The 17,941-nt window shown below is 61.6% G+C and overlaps 1 protein-coding gene across 1 annotated transcript in view; it reads right to left on the reverse strand.

The window, feature by feature from the left end:
* Positions 1 to 8,718: 8,718 nt before the first annotated feature.
* Positions 8,719 to 17,941, reverse strand: part of DTX1 (deltex E3 ubiquitin ligase 1) — a 100,473-nt gene continuing 91,250 nt past the window's right edge. The window contains exons 5-10 of the mRNA XM_044990106.1: positions 17,673 to 17,834; positions 15,174 to 15,235; positions 13,056 to 13,214; positions 12,594 to 12,755; positions 12,030 to 12,119; positions 8,719 to 10,862 (exon numbers count right to left, since the gene is read on the reverse strand). Of these exons, the coding sequence (XP_044846041.1) occupies positions 10,638 to 10,862; positions 12,030 to 12,119; positions 12,594 to 12,755; positions 13,056 to 13,214; positions 15,174 to 15,235; positions 17,673 to 17,834 (860 nt within the window). The 3' untranslated portion in view covers positions 8,719 to 10,637. The remainder of the gene's footprint in view (positions 10,863 to 12,029; positions 12,120 to 12,593; positions 12,756 to 13,055; positions 13,215 to 15,173; positions 15,236 to 17,672; positions 17,835 to 17,941) is intronic.

Genomic DNA, 17,941 nt, shown 5'->3' on the forward strand with positions numbered 1-17,941 from the left:
AGGGCGGAGGGGGGGAGCTGCTGCAGGAGGGGCACCTCAGGGCGGGGGCTCAGGGATGGGAGAGGGCGCAAGGTGGAAGTTTCCCCTAGGGCGCGAAGCATCCTTGCACCCTGGCCCTGCACATCCCTGACAGCCAGGGCAGCTCCCTGCCAAACGCCTAGTCTCTGCCCCAAAGCACAGGGTGCGAGGGCTTCCCAAAGAAGCGGCTGACAGGATTTTTTAACAAAGGCAGAACAATGGATTCGTCCCTCACTTGCTTCTCAGCATGGCGCAGCTGGTTTGGCTGAGCGTTCCCAGAAACAGTCAGCCTGAGCCACTATGGCCAATGTTAGCCCACACAGGGAACAGCTGGCAAAGCTGTAAGTAACCGAAGACTGGGGCTTGTGTGGGGCAGCCTTGGGCCTAGCCAGCACCGCCAAGACTGGCGTATTGGGTGTGGGCTAGGCTAGCCGGGGGATGGAGACACCCAGGTTTTTGCCTGGTGGGGTTTGAGCACGTTTTGGCCAGGGTCACCACGCTTGGTGCTGAGCCGCATTCTCCTTGGCTGCTGTCAGTGTGAGCTATGGCCAGAGGGAGGGCATGCGCTACCCCCAGCTGGTGCAAAGGGAGCTTCATTTGCATGGGCTGCCTCCCCACAATTCCTCTAGTGACATGTGGGACGTCACCATAACTACACAATAACTGGAATTGAGGGGGGAGTGGGCTCCCAGAGAGGCTTGGGAAAGGAAAAAGCTGGTTAGATAGGGCTGTGTGCAAGGGGGTAAGTGCATTTGTCTCCCTTTTGTGGCAGTGTCTCTGCAGGGGACGCCATGTTGATGCAATGAGGATTTTGTTTGGGGCAGAGTCCAGAAAACAGCAGTGGAGCAGGGTAGGCTCTGGTCTCTGTAGGACCTCTATAGGCCTGACTCACTAACCACGTTGGGTGGTTGGTGGCACCTCCAGGAAAGCAGCTGCTATGGGACCAGAGCCAGCCCTACAGCGAGGCATCTGGACTAATGACGTGAGAGGGGCTTGGTGAGATGGTCCAGGCAAGGGACCTGTGGGACATTCTCAGCAGCAGGTGGGAATACGGTTTGATGCACGACTGCCAAAGTATAGATGTGGCGGCCTTATTCATAGGCCCAGGATTTAAGGATGTGGGCGATGCTGCAGCAATCTGGGCTTCCAGTCTCGTGCCCGGGGTCTCGGTTGCCAGTCCAGTGCCCGGGAGCCTGGCTGCCGCCCCGTGCACCAAGGGGCTCTGGCTGCCGCCGTGCACGCCTGGGGTCTTGGCTGCTGGGTGTGTGTGACAGGGTGGTTTTTTTTAATTTGGGGAGGGTGGGGGAGGATGGCAAGTAGCCCGAACTAGGACAGGGACAGGTTGGAGAGAACTGGGCAGAAGAGTCTGTGCCCACTGGAGCCTGGAACCAAGAGTCTCACCAGTCCTCTGTGGTCTGCAGATATCTGTGAAAGCCACTGGAAAAGTGTCTCATCCCCATCGTGTGCTGGGCCACCTAGAGGCTAACAACCTTCTACTGCTGTCAATTACCCCTTTAGCTCAAGTGCAGAGATCTGTGTGGTGGATCTAAAGGTTCCAACCCTGCTGATGACCCATCTGGGTGGCAATATGATGGAATTTTGGTTTTTAGTTTGCATTTGTTTAAAACCTAGGAAATCACACACAAAAATCTGTTCAAAGAGGGTAATGAAAGTTGCAAAGTCTAAGGCCTTGGCTACACGTGCGAGTTAGAGCCCATTAAAGCAGCCCCAGATGCCCTAGCTCACCCCCGGCCACACTGGCAAGGCACATAGAGCGCTCTGACTCTGCAGCTACAGCACTGCTGGTTCTCCACCTCAGCAAGTGGAATAACGTTTGCTGCGTCCCCGCTGGAACGCCGCAGCACCAGTGTGAACGAGGTGTTGCGTTACTGCGCTGTGCTCAGCCTCCGGAAATGTTCCATAATCCCCGTAAGTCAAGTGGCCACTCGTCGTTGTGCAAACAGCTGCAGGAATGCGGAAATGCCCTTTCAAAGCTCCTTTTCGGAGAAGCCAGCTGCTTATCAGCTCCAAGAGAAAGCAAACATTTACTGTTTGTTTCCAGCGAGTGTGTGTGAGAGAGAGTGCCGTGACACCCACAGCCAGGCCCTGACACACAAACACTAGGAAATACCAGTATTAAACCCCCTTATGCCTGGGCCTTGCGATACAGTCGTGAATGACATGAGCACATACTAGTTTTGCCCATAGGCCCCTGCCCGCCTGAGTGCCCAGGGTGGCCCTGCACGGGGAGGAATCACAGTTGCTAGGGAAGGCGAGTGGTGTCTGTAGGGCCCCTGCCGCACTGGTGTGCAGTGAGGGAGGCAGGGGCTTGCAGGACAAGGAAAGCTGGGTTCCTGGCTAAGGCCAGTGACTGCTGCCCTGCAGAGCTGGACTCCAGTCCTGTCCCTGCCACGGCGTGCGTGCCTGTGTGACTCTGGGCCAGTCACAGCCCGGACGTCCCACGTGAGCACTACGTGTGGCTTCTCATCTGTTTGGATGTCTGACGTGGCTCCCGTGCTCTGCTTCGCAGACGTGCTCAGCACACACAGCTGCAGGCAATGGGCGCTGGGCTTTGCCCCCAGAGCCTGGAATGCTACGAACGCCGAACAGTCAGGGCCTCAGTGTTGCCAGTGGGCATCCAAAAGTAGTGGCTACATTTGACTGGAATCGCTCGGTTTGCCCAGCTGTAAAATGGGGCTAATGGCAGCCCTCAGCTGCTGGGGGACGTGACAATACAGGCACTGCTACCGGGAAACTGTCGCACTAATGCTGCTCGCGGGGGAAAGCCCATGAGGAACCCCACACCTCTGTCTGCGACCAGGGGCTCACCACACGGCACTAAATGAGGCCTGGGCTAGTGAGCCACGTCTGTCCTGGGGCTGGGCAATCTTCCCCTGAGGTTCGAGCGAGCCCAGAGCCCACGGCAGCCCTGGCTGTGCAGACAAGATGGCGTGTTCGCTGTGTTTAGCACATTCCCCTCACCAGCTGCAAGTCTCTGCTCCCAGGGGAGGTGCCGAGCCCTGGGATGCACCAGCAGTAAATAGCTCATAAATCAGCTGGGTTCCCTGTGTGGCCTCTTGGATGTGCACTGCTGGGTGTGCCCTCTGCCTTCCGCTCCCCATCACAAACGGGGCCGCTCGCCCTGGGGCGCGTGTTCCTGTCCCCAGCCTGGCCTTGTCTGTATCCCACAGAGCTCGCAGCCTCTAGCCGGGAGCACAGGGGAAATGCCTGGGGACAAGGCACATTAGAGAGAGAGAGTGTGTGTGTGTGCATGCGCGGGCGCCCCTTTTCTGGCCCCAAACCTCACACTTGCTGCAGCCAATCCTAGCAGGGGTTCCTGACCAAGCAGCCAGCACCTGCCTGCGTGTGCTGCCAGAGACCCCTCGCTGTACCGCAGAGCCCGAGCAGCACAGCACGGATGGGAGACAGCCTGCCATGCCTGCAGGCAGGTGTTCACTGTGCTGCCGCACAGGGGGGGCATTGCCAGGGCAACCAGGGGAAGGCCATCGGCACAGCCTGGCTCCTACATGCAACACCCCTGCAGGGGACTCTGTGCGCATGGCCACGCGGGCCAGGGGTTGCTCTGTGTGTGTTGGGAGGGTGAGGTGTTCCTGGTGGTGAGTGTACAATTCCCTGTGTGCACGTGCATGTGCATATCCCTCAGTGGGCACCCTGGGGCACAGTGCTGCATGCATGTTCCCAGTAGCAGAGTGTGTGGTTTGAGTCTGGGAAACCAATCCAGGTCAGCTGTCCCTCGGAGACTCTCTGCAGCCCTGGGAAGCCCCAGCTCCTCGGCCTGCAGGGGTTGTGAGCCTGCCCAACCTTGCTGGGTGATTAGGCCTTTGCTGCAGCCCCACTCTAGGCCTGTGCAAAGCAAAGCATGAAAGATTGATTCCTTGGCGCGTCACCCTGCAGTGCACAGCGCAGCACTAGAGCAGGGGTGTCTGGCCGCCAGAGGGGCTGGCATCCAGAAACTACTGACCACGCAACACCGGTTTTCTGGCCCCGCTAGCAATGGTGCCTGCAGCATGGTTTGCATGTGCGGCGCTCCCAGCTGCTGCAGGCCCAGGCTCTGCTAGCAGGAAGCCTGCGGGGAAAGGTGTGAAATCCCTGGCTGTAGGGAAAGCCCCAGCGCTCTCAGCCCAGCTGCAGGGTGAGCTGCGGGGGATGGCGTCAGCCTGGGCTCTCCTCTGGGCTGCCCTGGAAGTCTTACTGTTCATGCTGGGAACATTGCGCCAGGCCCTGGCAACACCTGTTCCAGCTGCGGGTACCCTGCTTCCCTGGGAGCTGCAGCTCAGATGCTAATTACAGCTTTAATGACCACCAGCTGGCTTAGTGCGGGCCAGAGCCAGTGCTCAGGGCTGCCTGGAGACAGCCGACTGCACCAACCCCTTTCCTGTTAGTCGGGGCTAAGCCAGAAATCTCTGCCCAGGGGCTTTAACACACAAGCCGGCTGGGCAGCCGGCGGGCGCGATGCCCCAGTGCAAGCCCCAATGGTGGGCAGGGCGAGCGCTGAGTAGCAGCGGTGCTGCAGTGCGCGGGTGCGACGCCTCGTGCTGCGTGATCCGGGGGGTCCCTCCAGGAGCCTGTAACTGACCGGGAGACCTCACACCTCCTATTGCAGGGCCCGTGCTCGGGGCCGCCCGCCCACTGCTTCAGCGAAACTGGTTTCACCCGCGGTGGGGGCACTGTGATCCTGACACGAAGGAGCTCACACTTCGCCCCTTGCTTAAAGGCCTGTCTGCTGGCAAGCTGCTCATTTCGCCTAAAATAACAGCATCCACCTGCAGCCAGTTTGGTCTAAAAATCACACCTATGCCCTAACGAGGCTATACTGGTCAGAAAGCTGTGTGTACCCCAGGCCTAAGTGCTTGTCCCTACTCTAAGGGGGAGAGGGGAAACTGAGGCACAGAGCCAGGCAGTGATATGCCCACAGTCTTCAAGCAGGTTACCTGTAGAGCTGGGCTTAGCATGTATATTTTCAGGCCAGCTCTAGCCACTAGACCTGCATTTGCCGCTCACTGACATCCGCTTGAGCCCCTTGGCTCTAATGGCGTCATTCCGATTTACACTGGTGTAAATCAGAGACGAATGTGACCCAGACTAGGGAGTGACGCACTCCTCTCGGCCCCCCTCCCGCCCACACACGCCAGCGCTGGCAGCAATGAGGAGGCTGCACGCGGCCGCGGCTGGATTCCACATTTATTTAATAAGTTGTAAAGACATCAACACATGCTGAGCATGACAGAGGCGATTCAGACAAAGGAAATTACAAAAGCCCTTAAAGATTCCCAGCGAGGCCCATACAGAGAGCCAGGCCATGGAGCCCAAAGCCTCCAGAGGCCACTATGCCTAGTATGCTCCACCTTGAGCACCTGGGGGCTTTAAGCAGCTCGGCTCAAGGGGGAGCAAGGCATGCTGGGCGTTGTAGTCTCTGCCGGCCATGTCTCTGTATTCAAGGCAGCCAGCTAAAATGGGCTCTATTTTAAGCAAACCAGCTACAGCCCTGACCTCTCAGCAGGTTCCTGCAGCTGGTAGGATTTGGGCTCCCCTGGCTTCAGAGGCACAGCCGCCCAGTCTGGCCACATCTCAGGGGTGCTGCTATCGCCCCATGGCAAAGCAGATGCATTGAGCGAGGCCTTCACTAAAGCGGGCGGCCTGCTCTTGCTGGAGAGCTGGGGAAAGCATCACCAGTCCTAGGGGACAGGAGAGACAGTCTGGGATCGTGGCTGGAGGGTAGGGGATCCCGATGGCCTGCGGAGACCGGGACGCTGCCCTGAGGGGGGAGAGAATCCGTATTGCACAGCTGAGGGGCAGCAACACAGGAGGATGCTAGAGCTGAGCTCTGGGCCAGCTCCCTCTCCTCCCACTCCCACCCCACCCAGGCACGCCAGCCCCATTCATAAATGGGTCATTCATGGGCCTGGGGCAATGCAGTGGAACAGCGTGTTCGTGACGCCTGGGCTGGCTGTACGTGTTGGGTGGGGGGGGGTCTGACAGCCCCCATGTCAGTCTGCTCAACCGCACAGGACAAGGGACTTCTTAGCACTGCCGGAGGGGTAACAGCCAAGGGGCACCACAGCCCAGGGCACAGGTAGGGTTGCCAACTTTGCAGATAACTGAACACCCTTAACCCCGTGCCTGTCCTGCTCCTTCCCTGAGGCCCCCCCCCTTCCCTGAGGCCACGCCCCCACTCATTCCATCCTCCCCCCCGTTGTTTGTCCCCCCCATCGTCGCTCACTCGCTCATTTTCACTGGGCTGGGGTAGGGGGTTGAGGTGCCCCCCGTGGAATGCCAGTGTTCTCCCCCCAGACACAAGAGCTGTAGAAGGCAGGGGAGTGACATCATCGAGGTTCTCCTCTGCCTCCCTCCGCAAAGAGACGCCGGGAAACACCTGAAAAGAAAAACTGAACAGAGGGGAGAAAAACTGAGCCCAGGCTGGAAGGTTGTCTAGCCTGTGAGTAATAACACCTGAGGTTTCAAGCAGCCGGCCACTGCAGCCGGCTTGCAAAAATCCCTGTAATCTGTCTGTGACCATAGTTCGGGTGAGAAATGATTATTTGTAGCCAATTTCTTTAGTAAATCAAGCTTAGGTTGAGTGTTTTGTTTTATTTGCTTTGTTCTGTTTGCTCCCCCTTTAACCACTTAAAATCTGCCATTGATAATCAATACATTTGTTTATTATTAAACCCAGTTTGTGCAATTTCTAACGGGGGGGGGGAGGAGTCGTGCCCATCTCTCTTCATGTTGAGGAAGAGATGGATTTTTATGAGCTTGCGCTGTGCAGCTCTTTCTGTACAGCGCAAGACAGTGTTATCTGGGTTTGTCTCCCCAAAGGAGCCGTGCACGTGAGTGCTGGGGGAGGCCTCGCACAGCGCTGACTTCAGGCTGTGGCTGCAGCTGGGTCGGGCCCTACCCGTGCGCTGCAAGAGGTGGAGAGACGAATTCAGCAAAACCTGGAGAGGGAATCCAGGCTGGTGGAACAGAAGGGGCTCAGTGAAACCCCAGTATTGTGTGCGTGTGTGTGACCTGTTACACCATGTGTGTGTGTGTGTGTGTGTCTAACCGGTTACACCGTGTGTGTGTGTGTGAGTCTAACCTGTTACACCCTCTCCCCCTCAGCTTAATCACAGGAAGGGGACTCACCCCCTGGCCCCCTCGGCCCCGCCCCAGCTGCTGGCCTGCTCCGAGTGACCCAGTCCTCGCCTTACGCCAGGGCTGGTGAGAGGCCTGTGGGCGCCAGAGAAGTGTCCCATGAACCACCCCCGCTTCAGAGGAGCTGCAGCTGCGGCAGGGCTGAGGCCGTTACAGGTTGGCCATGTCCCAGACACCAGGCCTGACAATGGGGCAGGCTCTGTGGGGCGGGCAGGGAATTTCCTAATGGCCTGGGCATTAGGTGTATGTGTGCATGCACATGTGTGTGTGCAAGGTGTGTGCACTGAGCGTGTGTGGGTGTCAGAGATGTTTGCATGTGTGTGTGAGGGAGCGGGTGTGCATGTGGCTACAGTGAGTGCCCGATGTACAGTTTGTGCCTGGGGTGGAGGAGCAGGCCGTGTGCCGGGGGTGTGCGAGTGGCAGGCTGGGGGTGTGCATGCAGCATGTGCCTGTTTGGCTGCTCTCAGGTCCTGCTCTCTGCCTGAGATTCTCATAGTGGGGTGAGAGCTGCTCTCTGGCCTGGCTGAGTCCTGGGTGGGGGCTGGCTGTGGGATTTAGTGCTGCAGGCACGTCAGGGGCTCTGGGGAAAGGGGACACTATGGGGCAGGAGCTATCCAGTGCCCCTGGGGCCCTGCCGGAGCAGAGAAGGGCGCTGGCTCAAACACCCCACCAATGTCCCGCTGGCTGCGACCGATGCTTCACAGTTGAGCCCTGGGTACGTGAAAGGTGAACATGCCACTGCCAGGCACAGGTAAGCAGAGGGCCTGAGCTGATTGCTGCAGGGGCCGGCGGGGCCCATCCCTGCAGCCGGCGCTGCCAGGTGCCCGCTGGCTGCCTCAGGCTGTCGGCTGAGGGGGCAGGACAAGCCAGTTCGTACCATACGGGGCTGACAAGCAGCACCAGGGCGGCCTGTGGCTGTGGCAGGGGATGGCCGAGCTGGGTGTCGTACCCCAGGGGGACTGGCACAACGGCCACTGAGAGCAGGGACTCCTGCTGCATGAGCCCCACCGATGGGGAGGCTGGGGGCCGAGAGACGGGAGCTGGGCATGGCCCACAGCTGTTAGTTATTTGTACAGGAGCCCAAGTCATGTGGGTCTGGGGGAGAGGAGGGGGTTGGGGGGGGTTGGGGTTCCTGCCCATGTGTGGGCACGGGGGGGGGGTCTGCATGGCCTTAGGTACCCTAGCTGCTCACCCCGGTGTGCCGAGCTGGGCCCGCGGGAGAGGCTGGTACGTTGTCCCCTGCCTGGGGGGGCGCCAGCCCTCTGGGCCCTGTCAAGATACTGGTGTCTGAGCCCCTCTCCTCTGCAGACCCTGGGCCTGGCAGCGGGAGGACAGACAGCCACACTGGCCCACGGCTCCTCGACAGCAAGGAAGCACAGGGGCTCTGCCTGCACCCAGTCCTTGGCCATGGACTCACCACCTTCTCCTTCTCCTCGCCTCTCCCTTACACCCCCAGCCGCCCTCCCCTCCCCCAGCCTTCTTCCTCCTCCCCAGGTTTCTGCCTCCTCTCTCCCACCTCTCCCACCCAGCCAGGCAGTCCCCACCCGCCGAAGGAATGGGACACTCCCCCAGCCCCCCACTGCAATGCCGTCACCCCTTTCCCTGGCTGCCGCAGCTACACGCCTCCAGCCAGGGCTGAGCTCCTTGGGCTGCCTTGGGTGCTGTGGGGTGGAAGGGAGTGGGGGGCATTCCAGCCCCTTGGGCAGCCTCGCTGTGTGCACCATGCAGCTTCCATGGCCCGTGTGGGGAGCAGGGGGGACCCCAGCCTCTTCCACCCGCATCCGTTTGCCACTGTGCAGGGAACAGGGAGGTGAAGGGGCCTGTCACATGCCCAGTCCAGAGGGGCGCAGCCCAGCAAGGTGTGAGCTGCTGCTGCTGCTAAGTATCATCTTACCCAGAGCTCAACCGGCCCGGAGCAAAGCGGGGCCGCAGCACTAGCCCCGCCAGGCAGCTGGCGCGCCCCAGCCAAGGTGGCCCCACAGGGCTGGCTGAGATAGGAAGAGACGCCCCAGCTCCTGAACAGCCGCTCGTGTGTCCATACGCCCCAAAGCACCTCCCGCCAGCAAGTGGCCATTGCCCTCGGTGCAGGCCCACCCGACCGCAAGTCACTGCTGGGAGGAGCGCGCTGTGCGGCTGACTGGCCGTGATGCAGTGCACAGAGAACGGGGCCATGGCCGGCTGCTGCTGCACAACCTCTCCGGCTACAGCAGACACTTGCCAGGCGGGAGAGCCCCACCCGGAAGAGCAGGTTTATTTTCCAGCTCAGGGTGTGCTACATACATGGGGAACAAACCCCCGAGAGAGAACCAGGCCCAGGTTTTTAAAGCCATGCATGCAAAGGGCCCGTGCATGCAGGTAGGCAGGCGTGCCAATCTCCACTGGCACCCGGGTACCAGCCGTCCACTGTTTGCACTTGTGGCTTTTAAAATCACGAGTGGCCCTTTGAATCCTGGCTGGTGCCGCCTGAAGGGACCAATCAGGGCATCGGTGGCTCACTGGCAAGAGGTCTGTTGACTGCTGCCGATTGGGTGTTGACTGCTCCACCTCTCTTCTTTAAGGGACAATAAACCACCTGTGCGAGGCTGCGTCAGGCTCTGGCCGTAGCTAGCTGGTGTCTGCAGTGCAGAGTGCCCGGCGGGTCGCTGCACCACTGCCAGTCTTGGAGCCTTCGCTATGGCGGGGAGGGATGGTGCATGCAGGCCTGGCAGCTCAGTAGGGCTGGCTCTGAGCGCTTCCCCTCCCTAAGTCAGCGGAGTAAGAGCCACCTCATTTCCATCCCTGCCCAGCTGTGGGAGCAGCTCTCACTTGTGCATGTCCTGCTCCCTTCCCCCCCACCCCGGCCTTCTCCCTCCCTTTCAGAGTTGCAGCAGTGAGGAGCAATGGCAAATGTGCCACGTGGCTGTGGGGGGAGGTGGCTCACGCAGACGATGCTGGCACAGACTGGACAGGACAGATGGTGGTGCTGTGGCTGGCCAGAAGTTGCCCCCTTGGCTATGTGTGTGTGTTCTAGTAGATACTGTACAAGATTTCCATACAGAGAGCGACACGGGGGGCGTGTGTGTACAGTCAGGTGTGGGCTGGGGTCTCGAACAGGGAAAATATCACAGGTCACAAGAGTATAAAAAAATAATCAGCCCAGCTTTGCGTTGCTTGGTCACTCACGCGGCTCCTGCTGGCCTGCTGCTCGTCGGCCGGCGTGTGCGAGGGGCGCACACATGGCCTCGGTTAAAGGGGGGGCCACCCACCTGGGGGGACGTACGCTTCCGCGGCACCCAGCCAGGTCCGGCATTGCAGTCTGAAGGTTACTGCAGGTCAAGGCAGCAGAAGCAGAGTGAGAGCTGGGAAGGCGGGTGGTTCCTGGGCATGGCGTGGTGGAGGACAGACTCACGGAGACACGCACGAGCGCACGGACGCAGGCAGGGTTTGGCTGCCAAGCAGCACGCTAGCAGAGAGCGGGGGCTTCCTCAGTCCTTCAGGTTGGCTTCCGAGACCCCCTGGGCCATCAGCTCAGCCAGGACATTGTCCAGGTAGTTGGGGTCGGGGTAGCCATGACCAGTGAGGTTGGAACCAAACTCTGTCTTGTGGTGGATCTCGTTCCACACCACCGTGTCGCACTCTCCCGTCGTGCTGGACGTGCCGATGGTGAAGATGAGCCGGCGGCCCCATGCCACAATCAGGAGCTTCAGAACCTGTGGGCCGGAGGGAGGTCACACACCCTGGCACCCTGCGTGGGGTCTGAGCTCCTCTGCCCAGTCTGCAGCTTGTCCTGGGAGGGGAGAGGCTGCCTGCCCCTGATTGATATCGGGGGCTCAGCCCCCTCCGGGCAGCTCTCTAAGCGCAGGACAGGCAGCTCTGCCAGGTCACAGCAGAGCTGGTGCAGGAACCCAGAGAACGATCGGGACTGGAGCTTGGTCTGATCTGGGGTCTGCCCCACCCTCCAGAACACAGGGGCTTCCTAGGAGGCTATTCCTTTCCGCAGAGCACGGGAATATAAGCCCCCCGCAGAATAACCCTCTGTGGCCTGGACACGCCCCAGCCTTGCGTGTCGTTCCCCCAGCATAGGCTCAAACCCGCCTGCAACAGGACGGAGGCAGAGACGGCGTCTGACTACCACAGCCAACAAGCCGCGTGGGAACGGTGGCCCAGGCCTGTGTGCTCACTGACTCGGGCACACGCTCACGGTTCCCGCTCATTTCTTGTGGCCACGTGCGGAATGAATATTGTTCTGTGGAGGGGATGTGTGGTGGGGGTGGGGCCGAGGGGTTCGGAGTGTGGGCGGGGGATCAGAGGGTTGGGGTGCGGGAGTGGTGTGGGCTCTGGGGTGGGACTGGGGATGAGCGGTTTGGGGGTCGAGCTGCCCCAGGGCTGCGGTGGGGAGAGAGGACTCCCCCCAGCCCTCTCTCACCCCAGCAGCTCCGGCCGGGCCGGGCCGGGCCGGGCCGGGGAGGGGGCTCCTCTCCCCACCCTGCACAGCCCCTGACAGGTATTTAGATTAAATACTAAGGCTTTGAGGGTCTGAAGTTTGCAAGGCTGGATTAGCAATGGAGCCTAGGGGAGTTAGGACATCCTGGCATTTGTGCACCCAACTCCCTTCTGCTCCTTTGAAATCGCCAACTCAGATGTACGTCTCCAAGCCCCTGTGCCAGGGCTGGTGCTAGCGACATGCGCTAGTCAGCAAACCCGTTTGCAGCAGAAGAGCTGGGAGCATTGCAGCAGCTGTCACAAGGGGGTGAGTGTCTCTCCCCCTCGCCTCCCCCCGCCAATGCCACCTCCTTGTGGGAAGCTGCAGCCTCCCAGTGAGCCGGCTTTATGGGAGGCAGCCAGGCGCCACGAGCTGGTGGGGGCCGGCCACTCACCTTCCTGCCTTTCTCGTTGTCCGGTAGGTAGCAGTGCCGGGGGAAGCCTCGGGCTGTGAACTTCTTCCCGGGGTTCGGGTGCTCTGGGCCCTGGCAGGGAACAAAGCAGACGCTGGGGAAATCCAACAGCCAGCAGCTGTGCCTGAAACGCGGCACCCCCTGCTCCAGAAGGCAGCACGGCTGCCCAGGCCCGCTGCATTGCTCAGGAGGCACCGGCTGGATGGTCAGCAATGGGGCACAACCTGCAGGCAGCAGGGGTCTGAGCGAGATCCCGCCTGGCAGGGCGTGGCACAACTACGGGGAGGCCAGCGACTGCACCACCTAGGAGTAGGCGGTGGGGCCTGGCCTCGACCCACCACCAAATCCCTGGGGTGTCACACCCTGGGCTGCCTCTGCCCGGCTGCTGGGGGAAGCAGAGGAGGCCCCAGTCTCTCCATCCGTTGCCGTTGGGGCCAGGTGGAGCGGTATGAGAATGGGGCGTGCTTAGCCACGGGGGGGATTCCCAGGGGGAGGCAGCATGCGCCAACTCTTCTGGCTTTCCCCGGAGATTCCTCTGTCCCTCACCTGGATGCCTGTGGGGATGTCGTAGACGATGCGGATGGTTTTGGATTCCGTGTAGCCGGGCAGCGAGTGTGGGATGATGTGGAACTCCATCTTCCCTGGGGGCTGGGTCCCGGTCTTCTCCCCATAGATGGCCTTGCAGGTGGGGCACTGCAGGCTGCCATCCTTGGGGGCAGAGGCACAGGGTGAGGAGGGTCAGCCAGCCAGGCAGAGCATCCTGCTCCAGGGCACAGGCTGCAAACAGGCTACTGGGGGAATCTCCCTTTGCTGCAGGGCTGTTCGGCCCCATGGTGCCGGCTGGGGTGAGGCCCTGGAGGGGCACCAAGGCTGGACCTGACCGACTCTCCGCTGGCTGGGAGGACCCTGTGGGGCCAGGGGCTGGGGCAGGGGATCAGAGGGGGAGGGGAGCACTGCCCTGGGGCTCCCCCAGGCTGAGCCAGCAGGTCCCCCCGGCCCAGCTCTCACCTTGTTGCCGTTGTTGTACATGGCCACCAGGCAGAGGAGGTGGTACATGTGCCCGCACTTGCCCAGCTTGCCCACCAGCTCCGGCTTGGCGCCCCGGTGGCTGAGCAGGCCCTCGTAGCCGGACGAGGCCACCAGCCTCTCCATGCAGATGGTGCAGTCCTGCCGGGGAGCGCGGTGTTACCAGAGCCGGGCTGCTCCCGCCCACCCCCAGCCAGAGCCCAGCAGCCAGTTCCCCCATCACCCTCCTGCCCACGGGCCTCTGGCGCCATTGCAGCCTTTGGGGGGACAGCTTCCCATGGCACCTGCTCCGCCAGCCGGCTCGGCTACCCGGCGCCTGCCTGCCCCACGGCCTGCCCCGCTCCTCTGCCCCCCTGCCCTGCTCCGCCAGCCGGCTCGGCTACCTGGCACCTGCCTGCCCCACGGCCTGCCCCGCTCCTCTGTCCCCCTGCCCTGCTCCGCCAGCCGGCTCGGCTACCCGGCGCCTGCCTGCCCCACGGCCTGCCCCGCTCCTCTGCCCCCCTGCCCTGCTCCGCCAGCCGGCTCGGCTACCCGGCGCCTGCCTGCCCCACGGCCTGCCCCGCTCCTCTGCCCCCCTGCCCTGCTCCGCCAGCCGGCTCGGCTACCTGACGCCTGCCTGCCCCACGGCCTGCCCCGCTCCTCTGCCCCCCTGCCCTGCTCCGCCAGCCGGCTCGGCTACCCGGCGCCTGCCTGCCCCACGGCCTGCCCCGCTCCTCTGCCCCCCTGCCCCGCTCCGCCAGCCGGCTCGGCTACCTGACGCCTGCCTGCCCCACGGCCTGCCCCGCTCCTCTGCCCCCCTGCCCTGCTCCGCCAGCCGGCTCGGCTACCCGGCGCCTGCCTGCCCCACGGCCTGCCCCGCTCCTCTGTCCCCCTGCCCCGCTCCGCCAGCCGGCTCGGCTACCCGACGCCTGCCTGCCCCACGGCCTGTCCCGCTCCTCTGCCCCCCTGCCCTGCTCCGCCAGCCAGCTCGGCTACCCGGCGCCTGCCTGCCCCACGGCCTGCCCCGCTCCTCTGCCCCCCTGCCCCGCTCCGCCAGCCGGCTCAGCTCTGCCCCCGCCCACCCAGGCCCCAGTGCCCCCTCGGCCCTGCCCCCGCCCACACTGCCCCCAGCGCCCCCTCAGCTCCACTGCCCCGACCCCCCTGCCCCCTCAGCCCCACTGCCCTGCCCCCCCTGCCCCCACTATTCCCTCGGCCCTGCCCACACTGCCCCTTCGGCCCTGCCCCAGCCCTCCCAGCCCCCAGTACCCCCTCAGCCCCAACTCTGCCCCCACTGCCCCCTTGGCCCCTCTGCCCACACCCCCTACCTCCACTGCCCCCTTGGGCCCTCTGCCACAACCCTGCCCCCACTGCCCTGTTGGCCTCTCTCCCTCCACCCCCAGCCTCTGCCCTTCACTTCTCCCATTGACCTCTCTCCCTGTCACTGGGATCACCCCGCTCCCGGCCCGGAGACTGGCCTGTCTGAGCGTAGCAGGCACTGGCTGCACCAGGGCCAGGGCTAGATGCATGGGGCAGTTAACCCCTTTGGCCCGTCCCTTTCAGTCGCTTCGGTGCCACTGCAGAACTGGTGCAGCAGCAGCGAGTGCTTGAAACCTGGGGCCCCAAGGAGCTGGAAACTGGGCCAGGGCTCTGCAGCAAGCTCCTGGAGCCAGGCTAGCAAAGGGAGACACGCAGCAAAGCTCCCAGTGAGCTCAGGCTCCCACGCCAGCTCAGAGCACCCACCGCAACCTCCATCCCCCCCCCCAGGGCCAGGGGGAGTGTGGAGAAGGGAGGGCCTAGGGGGAGTCGGGGGGGTCTCCAGGGGGTATTTTGGGAAAGGAGTGCTGCCAGGCTGCTGTCCTGGGGGGCAGAGTTAAGGGGGTGGCAGAGGTGAGGTGTGTGCCTGTGGGTGGAGGAACTGCTGGGGTCCCCACTGCTGTAGTTTTACACCAGGTGTGTTGTGTGTCACTGTGTCCCCAAGAGTTCACCATGTATTCACAGGCCGCCGCGCGGCTGCCACTCAGACCGGCCTAGTCATCCATGCAGAGCCCCGGCCCTGGGTACTGTCCGATCCCAGCCGCCCCAGGGCAGGGCCACTGGTGAGAACCGTGTGCAGGTGCTCACCTCGTCCGGCGGGCTCTTCACCTTCTGGATGTACCGGCGCACCACATCCTCGGGGTTCTTGCCTGCCCCAGGAGAGAAGCAGAGGCTCAGATTGCGCCCTCATGGCCCACAGCGTCCCAGGGCCACCCACTCAGCTGGGCCACGCAGCCCCTTGCTCCATGGCTAAGGAGGGGCGGGTGGGGGCAGGATCGGACAGACACAGAAATTGCCTTGGCTGGAGCGGGTGGGATCTCTGGGTCAGGGCTGGAGGAGGTTAAACCCACCCCTGGGAGTTCAGAAAGAGCCTTTCATCAGCTTGGGGAGCTCCATTCCTGGAAGCCACAGGAGCAAGTGAGCATGAAGAGGGAATCCTGCTGCCCCCTAGCACAGGGGTCCCTGCAGCTCAGGGCTGAGGGGCCCAGCTCAGAGGCAGAATCAGGATGAAATTCCCCGGCCAGGCTAGCACAGAGCTCCACACTCCGGCTCTTTGGAGCTGGGATCCCCAGGGACTAGGCTGCCGTGGTTTGGGTCACACCACGTCCACTGAACCACGGGGCTCCCTCCCAAACACAGCATCCAAAGTGGCTAAACCAGGGCAAACTACTGCCGACCCTTTGGGACCCAGCCCCCTCACCCCAAGCTTGCTCGGCACAGGCGAGGGTCTGGCCTGTCACGGTGCCCCCCAAGACTGGGACTGTGTGTGGGGAGGGGGCAGTGCAGCCTGCACGCCTCTGCCAATACACTGCACATTTGGCACTTGGTGCGTGTGACTGGGCACCCAGTCACATGGTATTGATGACCTAAGCTTTATAAACAGCCGCTGGGCAGGAGCATGTTCTCTCAATGAGACGATGGGGAGCTCGGCCAAGGCCGTGTGTCTCAGGGACGCGATGGGAACAATGGGCTCGACTGCTCGCTGCTCCTCTCTGGCCCTTGCAGGAGGCCCCTTGTGCACTCTGCAAATCTCTTCTGATGCCCACACGTTAGGGAGGCTAGAACTCCACCAGTTCTAGAAGCACTGAGTCTGGGCCTCAGCAGCCATGGAGCTTCCTGCAGCCGGGGCAGGAACGTGCAGGTGGAGCTGATCTCGCCCATGCTGGTACCTCCAGGTACCTCCCCCAGCGGCAGGAAGCTCTGCAGCTGCAGCACAGAAGTGAGGGTGGCAATCCCGGGACCCCCCACAACAGCTTTGTGGTTCCACAGGACCCCCTTTGGGTCAGGACCGCCACAGTACAACACTGACATTTCAGATGTGAAAATGTGAAATTGACCAATTAAAAAACCCTCTGGCTGTGAAATTGATCAAAATGGACTGTGAATTTGGTAGGACCCTAAAATAATCCTTCCCTCCTGCCCCCCTCTGTCTGTCTTGTCTATTTAGATTGGAAGCTCTTTGGGACAGGGACATTATATCCGTGCACACCTAGCACGGGGTCCTGAGCTCTGCTGGGCGAACCGATTCCACGGCCCCATTGCAGCTGCTTGCAGGTAAGAACAGTCTTAGGTTCACAGAGCTCAAGACCAGACGGGATCATTAGATCATCTCGTCTGACCCCCTGCAGCTCACAGGCCATTCCCCCGGATTCAGCCCTTTAGCCTTTGATTGGCTAAAGCACCCCCCCCAGTCGTGAGCTGTAGAGCTCACACGCTGGAGGATCCACCACTTCCCTTGGCAGTTGGTTCCAGTGGTTACTCACCCTCACTGTCAAATACTCGTGTCTAAGCTGCATTTATTTGGCTTGAACTTCCAGCCATAGGTTCTTGTTCCGCCTTTCTCTGCTAGTGTAAAGAGCCCTTTAGCAGCTGGTCTTTTCCCTCTCACGCACTGTCACCTCTCAGCTAAGCAGATCCCCTCCTTAACTCTCACTGCCAGGCGTTTTCTGCAGCCCCTGCCTCATTCAGCGCTGGTGACAATAACCGAAAAGCAACCCCATTAGCACCCCCTTCGGGGTGCCGGGTCTCCCTTGTGCTGTACATTAGCAGTGAGGATGACTTGGGGACGCACCAAACCCTTCCTGTGTATGACATCCTCTGTCGCCTAGTATGTGTTAAACGGCCCATGAGTAGCGTACCAGATGGCACAATAATTCCAGGGCTCTGGGGCATCAGGGAGAAGGGGCCTGGGCATCACCCTGGGCCAGAGTGGGTGATTTCAGTAGATGGGCATAACACCTCTGGAGAGCTGAGTTTGAATCTGGCTGAGGCATGAAAATGCATTTGAGGGTCTTGGGCCAGGATGTAGGGGATGTTTGTCTATATTAGAAAAATCACTGGGCAGTTTGGCAGAGAAGCAGGGGCCTGGGGGTCAGGAGTGAGGCTCGGGGGTGGGGGGTGATGTACTCCAGGCTGTGCTGTGCCTTGCTGTGACCATCGGCCTCTCTATGTCACTTACTGAAGCCTGGTGATGAAAGGAGGAGGCAGGCTTTGTTACAGGCCCAGGGCCGTGCTCCCAGCTAGATCCCAGCACTGGAGGCCAGTGCGTGTGGCTCTGGGGGCTGGAGAGAGGGTACTGGCTCTTACTCTTTTTGAGGTGCTTCTTCTTGGTTTTCCTGCAGATGCCATTGATCCCGGGCACCGGCTTGATGTCGCTCTTGCTCACGGGCGGAGGGTGCAGGATGGGCTTCGGGGCCCGCGTCAGACATACAGGCAGCCCAGCAGCACACATCAAAATGCCTGTCATACCTGTGTCACAGAGAGATGGTAAGGCCAAGCACAGACACTTCGGGGGCTGGGCGATTATCTCCCCACTGAGTGGCAACAATCACAGCATGGGACAGGATCCCCTACAG

The sequence above is a fragment of the Mauremys mutica genome, chromosome 16 (assembly GCF_020497125.1).
Source record: "Mauremys mutica isolate MM-2020 ecotype Southern chromosome 16, ASM2049712v1, whole genome shotgun sequence".
Taxonomy (NCBI): Eukaryota; Metazoa; Chordata; order Testudines; family Geoemydidae; genus Mauremys; species Mauremys mutica.